The 14,924-nt window shown below is 53.1% G+C and overlaps 1 protein-coding gene across 5 annotated transcripts; it reads right to left on the minus strand.

Moving 5' to 3' along the window:
• Positions 1 to 687: 687 nt before the first annotated feature.
• On the minus strand, positions 688 to 14,385 carry THEMIS2 (thymocyte selection associated family member 2). Of its 5 annotated transcripts, XM_081586274.1 has the most exons (7): positions 14,264 to 14,385; positions 11,607 to 11,747; positions 8,728 to 9,138; positions 6,516 to 6,670; positions 5,598 to 6,128; positions 2,996 to 3,152; positions 688 to 2,585 (listed from the first exon to the last, which is right to left on the minus strand). In XM_081586274.1, exons 1-7 carry the CDS (start codon positions 14,355 to 14,357, stop codon positions 2,533 to 2,535), a joined length of 1,542 nt encoding a protein of 513 aa, XP_081442400.1. In that variant the 5' UTR covers positions 14,358 to 14,385; the 3' UTR covers positions 688 to 2,532. The 5 variants fall into 5 exon arrangements, 4 of the variants coding, with proteins under 4 accessions (XP_081442400.1, XP_081442401.1, XP_081442398.1 ...); XM_081586275.1 differs by lacking the exon at positions 6,516 to 6,670 and having other exon boundaries at positions 5,598 to 6,173; positions 8,819 to 9,138; XM_081586272.1 differs by having other exon boundaries at positions 5,598 to 6,670.
• Positions 14,386 to 14,924: the final 539 nt, after the last annotated feature.

The raw sequence follows: 14,924 nt of genomic DNA on the forward strand, positions 1-14,924 counted from the left end.
TTTAAAAAAATGTATTCATTTGAATATGGAATGCATGATAGGATATTTTTATGAGTGGTGGACTTCTCTTTCTAGTTACCATGCTGACGCCCTCAAATGGGCAAGGGGACAAGAGCAGTGGTTCGGGTTTTTTCTCTTCTTTTGATTTTGAATTTGACTTAGCAATCAAAAACTGCTTGCTCATTAACTCAGCGAGTGTTTATTCAATACCTACTGTGTCAGCCCATTTACCAACTTCAGGAGTATAAAGCAAGAGAAGAGACTGGTGTCCTAGATGTTGCCAATTGGACATTCCCAGTAACACAGAGTAGCTGCCCAGTGATAGAGTTCCCTGCCATCTTGGCATTGACGTGATCTTACAGGAGTTCTGTGGTTCCCGAGCACTACAGAGGCCCTTGGGACTGAGCAGAGGCAGGCCACTCCTTAGCAGAATGAAACCCCAGCCTCTGTAGAGCTTCTGCCTGCTCGGGCTGGGGGAACGTGCACTTTTGGGTGTTTGTGGCACCTGGGGTGTCGGGTATACAGTGTTCTCTTGGCACAGTGTCAAGACAGCAGAACAGAACTGTGACCCAAGTTCTCAGAAATCCCCAATGTCACGGCCAAGCCATGAGTCTGGCCTCCTCTCAGGAAGGTCTTCCTAGGTGTACGGGTGGGAAATGTTGAGAGAAATTCAAAACTCTTGATACATTTTTGAGCATGCACCCCCAAGTTACATTCCTTTATTTAACAGTTATTTACATCTGTTACTATGTTAGTTTGTTATGTATATTACAAAACATTCAAAAGTTAGAAATGAGAAAGGATATTAAAAATAAATATGAAAGGATACTAATACAGTTGACCCTTGAACATCACAGTTTGAACTGTGCAGGTCCACTTATACTCAGATTTTTTTTAATAAGTACATACTACACAATCCGCAGTTGGCTGAATCTGCATATGCAGAGGGCCAACTGTAAAGTTATATGTGGATTTTTTGACTGTGTGGGGGTCAGCGCGCTAACCCCCTTGTGGTTCCAGGATCAGCTGTAATTCTTCTGTTTCCCAGTCGGTCATGATGTGTGCTCACTTTGGAGATCACTGCTGGGGGTGGGGGAACTCTAACCTCATTATAAGCCCCTGCCCCTGCCCAGTGGTTTATCGTGGAGGGAAAAGACACAAGTACCCTGAGGGTGCTGTCTGCCTTTGGGCCATGCCCTGCCGGCTCCTGCCCTGCCGGCTCCCCTTGCTCTGGTAAGACATTCACAATGTGGTTTTCAAACTTGTTTTCCTTTTAAGCCCAGCTTTCCCTGCTGGAAATCGCTGCCTTTCTCCTCGTGGTAGCGTCTGGCCACTCAGAAATCCCCTTTTGTGGAAACTGGTGGTCCTCCCCTCTGCTTCCCTTTTGTGACCTTACTCAGTTTGGTGCCAAAATCCAGTGCAGACATGAAAGTGAAAACTGTTGCCATTTTGCATGTGGTCCTGACCCCTAGGGGTTCTGTGCCCAGGAGGAACTTTTTTTGCTTACTGCTTTTCCCAGAGTGCTCTCTTCCTCAGGGTCCGCTATGTAGTAGAGACTGTGTCTGCGGAGGAGGGTATGGGAGCTGGCGTGAAGACAAGGGTAAGTGCTAGGTACTGGAGACAGGCCCAGCAGCAGTAGTCACCACTCAGCAGTCACCTGGAGAGCTCCGTGTTGGGGTGTGGCATGGGTCCAGAGAGCCGGAGGGATGGTAGTAGGCAAGGGAAGGACACTCAGGTGTAATGCCTAGAATCCAGGAGTGGAAACTGGGCCCTCTTCTCAGCTCCCACCTCAGCTGGAGACTCCTGCCATCTATTTGTCTATCCTGTTCTCTGCTGACAGTCCTGCCATTGTCTACCTCAGAGAGTTGAGAATTTAGATAGGGTTTGTAAAGAGTCTGGCACACAGATGCAACTTACTAAGTGATCATAATTATCATTTTTCCAGAAGCTCAGATGTAATTTTTATTCTCTGGTTTTATAAAATAATATTGGATAGTCACCTCTAGCTGTTCATGTGCTGGGTGCTGCAGAGATGAGGAAGACAGTCCCGGTCCCTCAGGGGCTCAGAACTGGGGATGGGGAGGGGGAGACGAGAGTGAACCAGGGTTTTAAAAAACTCCCACTGTAGCATGTGATCGGGATTGAGTCCCCTTCACCAAGATGCAGGAGGCACTGTGCTGCCAGCATCAAGGTGTGCAGTCTCTTGGATTCCTTTCTGCACTAACTAGTGGGACAGCTGGTAATGCAGACGCAGGATTGAATAGAACCCAGTCGGCTACTTGATACCAAAGCTCTGAGGCTGAGAGAGCTGAATGCAAGATGCTGGGCCCAGAGGAGCCAGCTCTGGGTGGCAGGAACCCGGAACTGAGGGGAGCTGGTGCGGGTTTCCAGTCAGTCCCCAGATGGACGTTTCTGATCCACAGTCTGATTTCTGAGAGGTCTTGTCCAAGGTCCTGTAAAAGCCTGTAACTGTCAGCTGGTATCTCAGACTGCCTGAGAAGCAGCAGTTAGGACATAAGGTTCCTCCAGCGCCTAGAGGGTTTTTGAAAACTGCTCAAGTATTTCTTCGTAATCATGTTCATCATCTGCAAAAGAATCCCAATCAGTAAGGATCTTCGGCCTTAGGTTGCTTCCCCTCTTTAGGGCACTTCCTCCACCTGGACAGGGGAGGGTTTGGTCTGGACGCTATAAGGTAGCCTAGAAGCCACAATTGGTTGTGTCTGCACACTTTGCCAACATTCCCGTGTGCCTCGGGGAGGGTATTGGGGGATGTTTGCCAGGGCCCTGGAGCCCCTAGGAGAAGGACAGTAAGGATCCTTCAGCCTAAACTCACCCCATATAGGCCTATGCATCCAAGTAGGACTGCAGAAGGGTCTGCCCATGGGCAGGGCCCTGCTGAGGGTATGGCTGATGCCATCAGAGGCAAAGCAGCAGCAGAATGGTGTGGGGGAGGGGAGAAGCAAGGATTGGAGGAACAGGGACTGAGGGAACTCACCTGAATCTTCAGTAATGGGCATAGTGGGCCTGCGGCCCTTCTTGCGGCCAGGAACCTTACTGTATAAATTGGAGCTGTCCCGGGTGACCTTTGGCAAGGACTTCGTCTTGAGTTTAGGCAGCAGAGGTGGTTCCTGCAATTCCGAGACTTGAGAGGACTACATGGGAGAAAAAGCAGAAGTCAGCAGGGTCTCAAGAAACAGGGTGGCAGAGTCCACAAAATGCAATTTCCTCCAAATGTCACTTCCTCTGCTCCCCTCTGAACTTCCCTTTCAGAGTAGCACATCTCAGAACACCAGGGGTTTTTGCTACAAGCATTTGAAATGTTTTTTGGCAGGGGAAAAGGGGGTCAGGGTGAGGGATGATGGGATTGGGGGCCACACAGGAAAATGTCCCTGCATTTTTCCACGGGGATTTGGTCATTGTACTTCAGATCTGTTGCCGAAAGATCCCTGGCCTGGGAGGATCCCACATGCCACGGGGCAACTATGCTTGTGCGCCACAACTACCGAGACTGCTCTAGAGCCCACGCACCGCAACAAAAGATGCCACTGCAACCACAATGAGAAGCAAGCACACCGCAACTAGAGAATTGTTAACAGTTTACAAAGTGCTTTTTATATAGCTCATTCTCCCCTACGCTCCAACACCCCAACACCCCTGCTCAGCAAAGCATGGGAGTAGGTGCTCAGGCCATGTGGTCAGACCCAATTTTAACCCCCAGCCTGCCACTTGCTAGCTGTGTGTGTGTGTGCACGCGCACACGCGCTTAGTGGCTCAGTCATGTCTGACTCTTTGTGACCCTTTGGGCTGTAGCCCTCCAGGCTCCTCTGTCCATGGGATTTTTCAGGCAAGAATACTGAAGTGAGTTGCCATGCCCTCCTCCAGGGGATCTCCCCAACCCAGGGATCAAACCGGAGTCTCCTGTCTCCTGCATTGCAGGTGGGTTCCTTACCTGCTGAGTCATTGGAGAAGCTCTGACTGTGTGATCTCAGGTAAACTCTGTGCCCCTTGTTTTCTCAACCGTAAAAAGAACTGCCAGTGCCCACCTCAGAGGGAGGTTGTGAGGGCTGGGTGGGGCTGCATATAGGGTGCCTGCCCCAGAGTAAGCGCCCAACAAGTGAAAGTGAAAGTTGCTCAATGGTATCTGACTCTTTGTGACCCCATGGACTATACAGTCCATGGAATTCTCCAGGCCAGAATACCAGGGTGAGTAGCCTATCCCTTCTCCAGCAGATCTTCCCAACCCAGGAATCGAACCGGGGTCTTCTGCATTGCAGGTAGATTCTTTACCAACTGAGGCCAACAAAACTGCACTGAGAATTAGCAGCGTTATCTCAGGCTCACTGGTGAGGAAACGTGCCCAGAGAAGGGGTACAGGCCACAGAGTGAGGAAGCTGGGGTGTGAACTTAGTATTTCTGACTCTGAGGTTCTTTACCCCTTGTTGTGATTCAGTCTGGTTCCGTTCAGACTCACTGGCAGTGAGTTTTTCTCTGGAGAAAGTTTTTCTCACTTTCTCCGCCTGCCTTGGAGTTGGTGGAGCCTGCCCAAAGAACTCTTGTTCTAGCCCGAGAGACCAAATACAACTGATTAAAACTTCATGACTGGACACCCTGGTGGTCCAATGGTTAAGAATCAGCCTCCAACACATGGGACGTGGGTTCAATCCCTGGTCTGGGAAGATTCCACAAACTGCGAGACGGCTAAGCCTACATGCCTGGAGCCCATGCTTGGCAACAAGAGAAACCCACACACCACAACTAGAGTAGCCCCCGCTCGCTGCAACTAGAGCGCGTGCACACAGCAGTGAAGACCCAGCGCAGCCGAAAAAAGAAAAATCGACACAGCCCCCCACCTCCAGGCTACATACAGCATGCAGTGTGAATACAGACGACAAAGGACTGTCACTGCCTTGGGAGAAATCTAAGCTGAGCCTTGCCCAGGAGTCTGAAAGGAGGAAGAATATTCCTGGCAAAAAGACTGGCTTGCGTGAAGTGCGGAGGCGGGAATCTTGGCATGTTGAGGGAGCGTCAGGAGTTGGGAGCGTGGGCTGCTGACACAGAAGACAGGCCTGGGAAGGCGAGGCTGAAGTCAGCTCTAAAGGACCCTGGACACCATGTTAAGGGGTTCGCATCACCCCCAGCAACCGGGAGCCCCTGAAGGGTTCAGAAGATGGGGCTGAGGTCCCTCAGTGGCCAGGGGAGATGTGGGAGGCATTCCGATATCGGTGGGAAGGGGCTGAAGAGGCTGCTATAAGTTTGGGTGAAAAATGCTGCAGCGTGAGCTGGGGAGTGACAGCAAGGTTAGCAGAGACAGGAAGAGCCCCATGAACTTGGAGTCGCAATGCTATGCTCCAGTTCAGGGCCCCTGAACTGTGTAACTTGGAGCGCATCTCAGAGTCTCTGAGACCTCGTTTTCTCAACCATAAAATACGGATAATCACACTGATGTCAAGATGGTCAGGATGCCAGGTGTGCACGTTTATAAACCGCAGGTTCCCTGTGACTGTAAGAGACGTGTGATGCCAGACAAAGAAGGAACAGCAGGGCTCAAATGATCCCAACAGTGGGCCCCTCCCTGCCCGTTGGGGTTCTCTTGGTACCTTGAGGCCTTTCTCCTTGCTCATCTGCTTCTTCTGCTCACTGAGACCCTTACTCTTCGGAGGCCTGGGTGGGGGAGCTTGACTTTCGAAGGCCGGTAGCTTCCGAAGGCGATAGTAGAAGGCCTCCGTCAGCTCCTCCACTGTGGCCGTGGGGAGGGCCCCAGACGGCTGGCCCGGCAGCTGCTTGACCTCCACGACAGTCAGGTCCAGCCACCGGGGAGGGATCTCGAAGCACATCTCGGGGTCAGAGTCCAGGCTGACCACCAAGAAGGGTTCCAGGATCTTCTCTTCCAGCTGCAGGCCCGGGAAGGAGGGCAGAGGGTCGGCGGGGTGCCTGGGGTCCTTGGCCACCACCTTGACCTCACAGGGCACTGAGAACTGGGCAGTCAGGTCCTGCAGGCTGTAGCGCCGGGCATCATTCAGCTCCTCCACAAAGCCGCCAGAGAAGTAGAGGGGCAGCAGAATCTGTTCTTGGTCCTCCACCTCTTCATCCTCCCCAGGCTCTTCCTCCCCAGTCTGCTCACCTAGCCGCTGACACACCAAGACATCTATGTCCCTCTCATGTTGCCCAAGGGCCTGGCCAGACCCCAGTACCTCCAGCCTGTCACCCACAGCCAGGGATGCAAACCCCAGGTTCTCCAGCTCATCTCCCTCACAGTCCTTTGTGGTCACGACCCGGAGTGGCTGGCCCGGCTGGAGAGCACCCAGAAGGTCGTAGGCCGTGGGGAACTCTCTTGGCCGCCGCCGCAGCTTGCCCCGGTAGGCGCCGGAGATCATGAAGTGTCTGGGCACCTTCCGGCCCCTGGTCGAGGCCAGGAACCGCCAGGGCGGTGAGGCCACGCCATGGAGGCAAAGCTTCTGGCCTTTCTGTAAGGAGCTCAGCCACGGGCTGAGGAAGTTGGGGGACCCCTCTGGAACTTCCAGGATCTCTGTGGCCAGGGGGAAGGGGCCTCCCCGGGCCAGGGCCTCGCTCAGCAGCAGCGGTTGTATGAAGTGAATGTGCTGCGAGGAGGCGGTGACGTCCTCCACGTCGACCTCCAGGGTAGAGGGGATCTTGACGATGGTCCTGCGCACTGTGGAGGGGAGAGGTCAGCCCGGGCCCAGGCCCTCCTCCCCTCAGAGGTCTGGGCCTGGTGACCTCTTGCCTGTCTCCGTCTTTTCTTTCCTACCAGCATTTTCGTATTGTGCCAGCTTCCTCACCCACTCCTTTCCTTCTACCTCTTTTTAAAAAGTTATTATAGGGACTTCCCTGGTGGCCCAGTGGTTAAGACTTTGTCTTCCAATACAGGGGTGTGTGTGTTTGACCCCTGGTCGGGGAACTAAGACCCCCACATGCATGCCTCCTGGCCAAAAAAACCAAAACATAAAACAAAAGCAATATTGTAACCAATTCAATAAAGACTTTAAAAATGGTCTACATTTAAAAAAAAAACTCTTTAAAAAATTCAGTTCAGTTCAGTCGCTCAGTCGGGTCCGACTCTTTGCGACCCCATGAACCAACCACAGCACGCCAGGCCTCCCTGTCCATCACCAACGCCCGGAGTCCACCCAAACCCATGTCCATTGAGTCGGTGATGCCATCCAACCATCTCATCCTCTGTCATCCCCTTCTCCTGCTGCTCTTAATCTTTCCCAGCATCAGGGTCTTTTCAAATGAATCATTTAATAAAAAGTTATTATAGAAAGTTTTAAATGTTTACAAAAGTAGAACAGTATTGTGAACACTTATACACCTGTCACCCAGCTTCAACATTTAAACCATCTTCTTTCATTTATACCCCCATCTATCCCTTCCCTCTCCACTGGGTTACTTTGAATCAGAATAATCATATCTTGCCATCTGTGACCATTTCAGTGTGTATTGCTAAAAGAAGAGATAATTAAAATTTTAATAACAACTAGGCGATGATCACATTGAAATAATAATAATCTGGTAATTCCTTAATATCACTGAATATCCAGTCAGTTTACTTTTAAAATTTTAATTGAATTTTGAATATAATTGTATAAACTGTCTTCCCAAATCCTTTCTGGATTTGAACAGATAAAATCAAATCAAGAAGAACACTGACTACATGATTTTGGACCACGTCCTGTCCTGGTGTTGAAAGTGCCAAGTACATAAACTCGAAGAGAATGAGCAAAACTGGCCTACCCACTGTGCTGTGTGAGTCGCACCACATGGAAGTTGGAACAGGAGTGTTCCCATTTTGCAGATGAGAACACTGAGAGTCCGAGGAGTGGTGGTGACTTCCCTCAGGTCACATGGTTGGGATTTTTGCTCTGTGCCAGACAAGCTGATAATTGGTTGAAGCTGGGAGATGGGCACATGCAGGCTCATTGTATTGTTGTTTTTTTTTTTACCTTTAGAATGTTTTCTAGATTACCTGAGCTGCCTCATTCTCCAGGGCAGCCAACTCGTTATTAGAAAAAAAAAAAAACTAGTAAACAAAGCCTAGGTTGTTTCTTAAGACAGTCCTCAGTGAGGCTTCTGGTAGCATCAAAAGCAGGGCTGATGAGGCAGAGGTCTGCCCGGTCGGAGGCCAAGCTTGAGTGGAGATAGAATGGGGTGGGGGTGCCCTGGGAACCTAGACATACACACCCATTCTTCTACCTTTGCTCCAGCGTGGCCTCCGATCAGCCAGACCTGGCAGGTTCTGCCTCTGTTTCACCAGCCCTCTCTGTGTAGCCAGCAGCCTGCCTAAGAAGTAATGTATGAAACAGCCAGGGGACTCAGCCAGACAGTGCCTTCCCAGACAGGAGGCCCTTCACCAACAATCCTTCCCTCCCCAGAAACAGGAAAAGACATTTCTCCAGAGCAAACGCTCAAGGTTTCACTTTGTAACACTGTTTCTTTATCCTAGCGGTGGACAAGCTCACAACCCAACTTTTGCCCAATTTTATAAACTATATGGGATCTCACTCAAGTTACCCTGTTTTCCTATCTCCTTTTGCACCCAACTTCCACTGCTGGGGAATCTTTACTCTGTTACATTGTATATACCAGGTAAACCACCCAGAATCCCTGGTCTATCCACAGGGAGGGGGGCATCATCCATCAAAGCAGCTCCCCTGGGGCCCCTCTGTCCCTCCTGCCTCCCACTCCCATCCTCCTGCCCGGGGAACTCACAGTGCATGATGGCTTCGAGCTCATACTGGGGCATCAAGGTCAGGGAGCGCCAGGGGAAGGCGGAGCAGGTGAGGCGGGTGTCCTTCAGGGCAGGGTCCTGCAGCACCTGCAGCAGGGTCTGAGGGGGCCCAGACTCCAGTTTCCAGAAGGGCCCCCGCTGGGACAAGGGCAGGTGCAGAAGGACCTGCTGGGCCCCGGAGTCCAACACGCAGCGGGCACAGCGGGTCCCCTGGTGCATCTCCACAGCCTCCAGCTTGAGGGGCTGCTCTTCAGGCACCACCCTGGCCTTGGTGGTGATTCTGTGGCTTGACATGAAGCAGATGGGCAGTGGCTTGGAGCTCTGGGTTGCAGCACAGACCAGCTCCTCCAGGGTTCCATATCTCTGGGGGCCGGTGAGGGGGCTGAAGTGGCCTGTGGGGGCACAGCAGGGGGTGTCAGGGTGGGGCAGGCTTTTGCTCAGCCTAGGCCCGTGAACCCCACACCCAGGTCTGGCTGCAGAGAACCAGGCAGAATCCGAGGACAGGGGTCAAAGGTGAGCTAGTGTTGGCATATCCGGGCTGCAGGGCTGAGGGACTAGAGGCAGCAAGTGACTGTATGCGAATGGACAGCGAGGGGCAGGGCTGGGGACGGTTCCTTCTGACACAGACACAGAGGGATTGTCACCAGAGACAGAACAGGACAGACACACTGACTGCCACATTCTCCTGCCTCCCAGACCCTCCTGATTCTAAAGTTTTCCATCTTTGCCCCCAGATACCTCAGCACTGCTGTTTCCACACACCAGCTCCCATCACCCGATCCTGAGTGGGTGAGCGCCATTGTCCCACCCAAACTAGAAACCCAAGAGCTACTGGCCAAATGACCTCTGACTATCCCTTTCCCCTTCCTCCCGCTGCCCTGTCTATTCTTCTGCTACCAGACTGGCCTAAGATATCCCATGTCCGGAGGTAATATCACTTCTAGCGTTTTTCTGCCCAAAACCCTCCACACAAATCTATTCAAGGAAAACACCATACAAGCTCGGTCTGAAGGACATTCTGCAAAAGTACTGATCCGGACTCTTCAAAAAACACAGGTATCAAGGCAAAGGCAGGGGGAGGAACTATTTCACCCTGAAGGAGACCAAAGGAGGCCAAACTGAATCTCATGTGTGATCTGGGGCTGGATTCTGAATCAAGGCAAACACCAGGCTATCAAGGATATTATAGGGCAGCTGGTGAAATCTGAATACAGACTGTGGGCTAAATAGTAGTCTTGTATCAATACTAGATTTTCTTAATTTAATCACTGAACTACAGTTTCGTGAGTGAATGCCTTTTTTTTCTAGGAGATACACTGAATATTAGGAGTAATATTTAGATGTAATGGGGCATCATATCTGTAACACTCTCAAGTGGTTTGCAAAAGGATATATATATACAGATAGATATATAAAAAGATATATATACACACATATAATAGTAATATATGTTTATATGTATGTATATGTATATGTAATATACAGAGAGAGAAAACAAATGTAACAAAATGCTTAATAATTGGCGAATCTGGATAAACAGTACACAGGAATTCTAGAAAGTCTTCTGTAAGTCTGAAATTATTTCAGGTTTTTTAAAAATCCTCAAAATAGAAAACAAAACACATCACTTCCCTTTTTAAAACCCTCTTTGGCTACTTCATGCCTTCAAAATAAAGACTGAAATGGATCGGTGCCCCACACAAGACCCTCCCCGCCCCAGTGGTCTGGCTTCCACTCACCTCCCCACCTCTTGCCCCTCACCCGGAACCCATGCCCTCAACCAGGCCCCTTACAGACCTAATGCCCTATTATATCTAAATATTACTCCTAATATTTGGTGCATCTCCTAAAAAACAAAAACATTCACTCACAAAACTGTACTTCAGGGATTAAAATCAGGAAACCATACTGAGAACAAGCCCTCAGAGGGCACCTGCTCTCAGCCCAGCCCTGTTCTAAGTGTATCATACGTGGCAACTCATTTAATGCCCCCATCAAAACTTGTTGCTGTTTAGTCGCTCAGTCGTGTCTGACTCTTTGCGACCCTGTGGACGGCAGCACACCAGGCTTCCCTGTCCTTCACCATCTCCCGGAGTTTGCTCAAACTCATGTCCACTGAGTAGGTGATGCCATCAAGCCTGACTGCCTCATTACAGAGGATGAAGCTGAGGCAGAGAGACCATGGGAACTCACCACGGCCATAGCTAGGAGCCGGCAGACCTGGGAATTCCCATCCAGGCTGCTGGTTTTAGCGTCTGGGCCTGTGGTCCACCACGCCGCACGCCTCCTGCAGTGACTATGTTCTGTGCACATGCCACTCCCTCTAGCTGGGATCCTTGGTCCAGCTCAGGTGCCACCTCCCCCAGGAAGCCCGCACAGCCTCTGAGGCAGGCCCCTCGCGCCCAGAGCCCTCTCTAAACGTGTGCCTACCTCTGCTGTCCTCCTCCCTGCCATCCTGGAAGCGCCCCACCGGAGGAGGCTATATCTGATTCATCCTGAGCGCATACCCCCCAGCCCCTAGCACAAGGCCTGGTGCACAGCAAGGGTCAATAAATATTTGGTGAGTGAATGTGGAAACAAAGATGAAAACAGGCACGTGGACAAAGACATGAAACAGGAAAAGTCCCCGCCAAGAGGCAGACGTCATCAGAGATGGACAAGGAGAGCACACAGCCACGCCAGCTCGGGGCACCGTCAGAGCGCTCAAGGGTCATCTGTGCCTCGGGGCTGGGTTGCAGTGGATGTGAGGGCCATGGGGGCCAACCCAGAGGGCTGGGGGTTTGTGCAGGGGGTCCAGTGGGTCCGAGAGTGTGCCTGGAGGGTTCCGGGGCACTCAGGGAGGCAGAAGTGCCCACCTTACCCTGGAAGTTGGGAGTAAGCTCGGTGGTCTGGCCTGTCACTGGGTTCTCGCAGACCACCTTTTGGAGGCGAACGCGGGTGACCTTGATCAAGTCTCCTGTGGAGAGGCAGCACTCGTTCCCAGAGATCTCGTAGATGGAGCCTGTGGAGACACAGACTCGGTTTCGCCCATTCAGCAGTGCCAGTCACTGGGGGTCGGGGCTCTGTTCTCCCAAGGCGCCGCTCACCACACCTTTGCCCACACTGTTCCTGCCACCTGGAATGCCCTTCCCTGTCTTCCCTGCCCAGCACCCACCAGCTCAACTGTTCTCAGGCAGCAATGATGCCTCTTTGCCTCCGTTTAGCACTGACTGTACCCCTCTGTAGTCACAGCCCCCTGTCTCCAGAAATCAGCTTATACAGCAGGACTGATCCAGCTCGCCCAGCCCAGCCTCAAAGAGGGTCTTTAAGTCACAAATGAATAAACCACCCAGTAAATCCCAATTCCCCCACTGCATTCTAAGTCGCTTCAGTCGTATCCAACTTGTTGGGACCCTATGGACTGTTAGCCTGCCGGGCTCCTCTGTCCATGAGATTCTCCAGGCAAGAAAACTGGAGTGGGTTGCCGTGCCCTCCTCCAGGGGATCTTCCCCACCTAGGGATTGAACTCAGGTCTCCTGCATTGTGGGTGGATTCTTTAACGTCTGAGCCACTAGAGAAGCCCAATTCCCTTATTAGACAGCTACAAAGTCAAGCCCAGAGAGGCTCTGAGATCACACAGAGCCAAACACCCACACTGGCACTTTCTTCTTCAAATGACTTGTTTTTAAAGGAAGCACAGGAGAGAATGGCAGGCCACTGAGAGGGTGGGCCTTGTAGGCAGGGTTCTGGGCCCCCACTTTCAAGCACAGTGGCCCCACGTTTCCCGGCTTCAAGGGCTTAAAGCAGCATCCAGAACATGGAAGGTGCTTGATAAAGATCTCTCCACTCGAGCAGTGCATAGGCCCCCACCTCGCCATCCTGCTGACTGAAGGACAGACAGTGCAGGTGGGCAAGCCTCGAGGCCACCTGACTCTACCTCACACTGAAGGCAGCCCCGGCAAGGCCCAAAAAACCCATGAAAACCCCATCCCTTACCCCCAGGAAAATACACTCAGGCTCCAACACACAGTTCAGGCTCCAGACCCTCGGGACTGGTAAGAACAGCAGCCCTGGTGCTCGATGCCCGCCGCTGTCCCCAGTACTGCAGGGGTGTCACTGCCCTTGAGACCCATGACTGTCCTTGGAGGGAAGGACTTTCTTGTTCCTATATAAGGACTTGCCAAGCCTTGGCAAGGATGAATGGGCAGCCCAAGATGATCAGGTAATAAGAGGCATTACCGGGACTCAGCCCCAGATGTCTGCCTCCAACCTGGGGCTCCGAACCACGCAGCGACCAGAGCCACCTGTCCCACCAGGATCACCATCGGCCCTTCTCCAACTCACCCCCACCCCCATGCTGTCACCCTGGCAGGTTCTCCTCTCCTTACTTCCTCCACTTCCTCCGCCTCCCGGGGTGGGGGTGGGGAGCAGAATGAGGAAACACAAATATTGTGACACGGTGGGGGAGAGGGGAAGTCAGGAGGGGAGCAAACAGCACAGATGCCTGCAGGAAGCCGCCAGAGACAGGGAGAGTGAGATTTAAACCCAGATCCCTCAGATTCCCAAGCGGGCCTGGCAGGGCCCCATGGCCTGGAGGCCGGTCCTGCCCCTGGTGGCCCTCCAGGTGTCACACCCTTGATCTGTGACACCACTTGGGGCCTCAGAACGCTTTCCTGTGCGGAGCAAGGGAGCAGGTGGAAGGAGCACTCAGGCGGAGTTTGCTCTCGAAGGAAGAAGCCTTCCCCACCCCACCCAGACTCTCGCTTCCCTCTCTCCGCCGCCTCCTCCTTCCCTACTCAGCCGCCCACAGTTCCTCCCGCCCGCCCCCGCTCGGAGCTGCCGCCTCTCCCTTCACCTTCACGGCCTGTCAATTCTTCCCCTCTAGATCTTTCAGGCAATGACTACTGACAAAGCCCCAGCTGTACACCACCCCTGTGAACCAGGCGAGCTGCGACCAGGTGGGCTGATGTGCGGGCGTACAAGATGCCAGGAGGGCTTCCCGAAGGAGGAGTCATTTCAGCCGCGAACGGAAGAGCTGGTAGAATCAAGTACTGCCCGAGGCCGAGCAGAGGGGCAAAGGCGGGATGGAGGGACCGAAGACACGTAGACAGGTGTCAAGGTAGAGCAGCAGAGGGCACACGGAGGGGAGGGCTGACCTGGCGCTTCAGAATCATCAAGCAACAGCTCCGCGTTGCGAGCGTCTGAGCGCCGAGACCCCGCACGGTCGGACCTCCTGCAATGCGCCCGACGGTTCCAGCCCAGCTTGGCTCGGTTCCACCCACCTGAGTATCTGAGCTCAGTGACTTCTCATTGCCACCCTGCGAGGCAATCAGCGACCCCCCCACCCCCAAATTCCAGGGAGGCAAAAGCCGTGGCCCGGAGAAGTTGGAAGGTGGCCCCAATCACACAGCTTGGGTAGCGGCAGCGTCGGATTCGAACCCCGGGGCCCAGTGTCCCAGGTTTCCAACGTCCCGGTCGGGAGCAGCCGGTCCGCGACGGGTCCGGGGGGGTCAGAGGAGGTCTCGGCCCTTCACTCACCCTGGAAGTAGACCCCCGAGCAGACCCGCAGCACACGCGGGAGGGAGGAGGGGTCCAGGGCGCACACGAAGTCCTGCAGCGACACCGGCTCCATGGCCCGCGCGGCTCACTGGATGCGGACTGAGCTGCCTGCGCGCGGTCCAGCCCTGGCCGACCCAGAGGGGCGGGGTTGGCCTGAGGCCCCGCCCAGGCGCGTTCCAGGACGCCCACCCTCCCCTGCAGTCCCTAGTTCCCGCGTCTCTGCACTGGAGTTGCAGTACCCACCTCTCATACTCGCGGCGCTATTGTAGAAGATCAAGATCAGGACCTGACACCGGGGAGTTCAGTTTCAGTTCACTCAGTCGTGTCTCTTGGCGACCCCATGGACTGCAGCACGCCAGGCTTCCCTGTCCATCACCAACCCCCGGAGCTTACTCAAACTCATGTCCATCGCGTCGGTGATGCCATCCAACCAATCTCATCTTCTGTCGTCCCCTTCTCCTCCCGCCTTCAATCTTTCCCAGCAATAGGGTCTTTTCAAATGAGTCGGTTCTTCCCATCAGGCGGCCAAAGTATTGGAGCTTCAGCTTCAGCATCAGTCCTTCCAATGAATATTCAGGACTGATTTGCCTTAGGATGGACTGGTTGCATCTCCTTGCAGTCCAAGGGACTCTCCAGGGTC

The sequence above is a fragment of the Giraffa tippelskirchi genome, chromosome 3 (genome assembly GCF_054371585.1).
Source record: "Giraffa tippelskirchi isolate mGirTip1 chromosome 3, T2T-mGirTip1v1.2.pri, whole genome shotgun sequence".
NCBI lineage: Eukaryota > Metazoa > Chordata > Mammalia > Artiodactyla > Giraffidae > Giraffa > Giraffa tippelskirchi.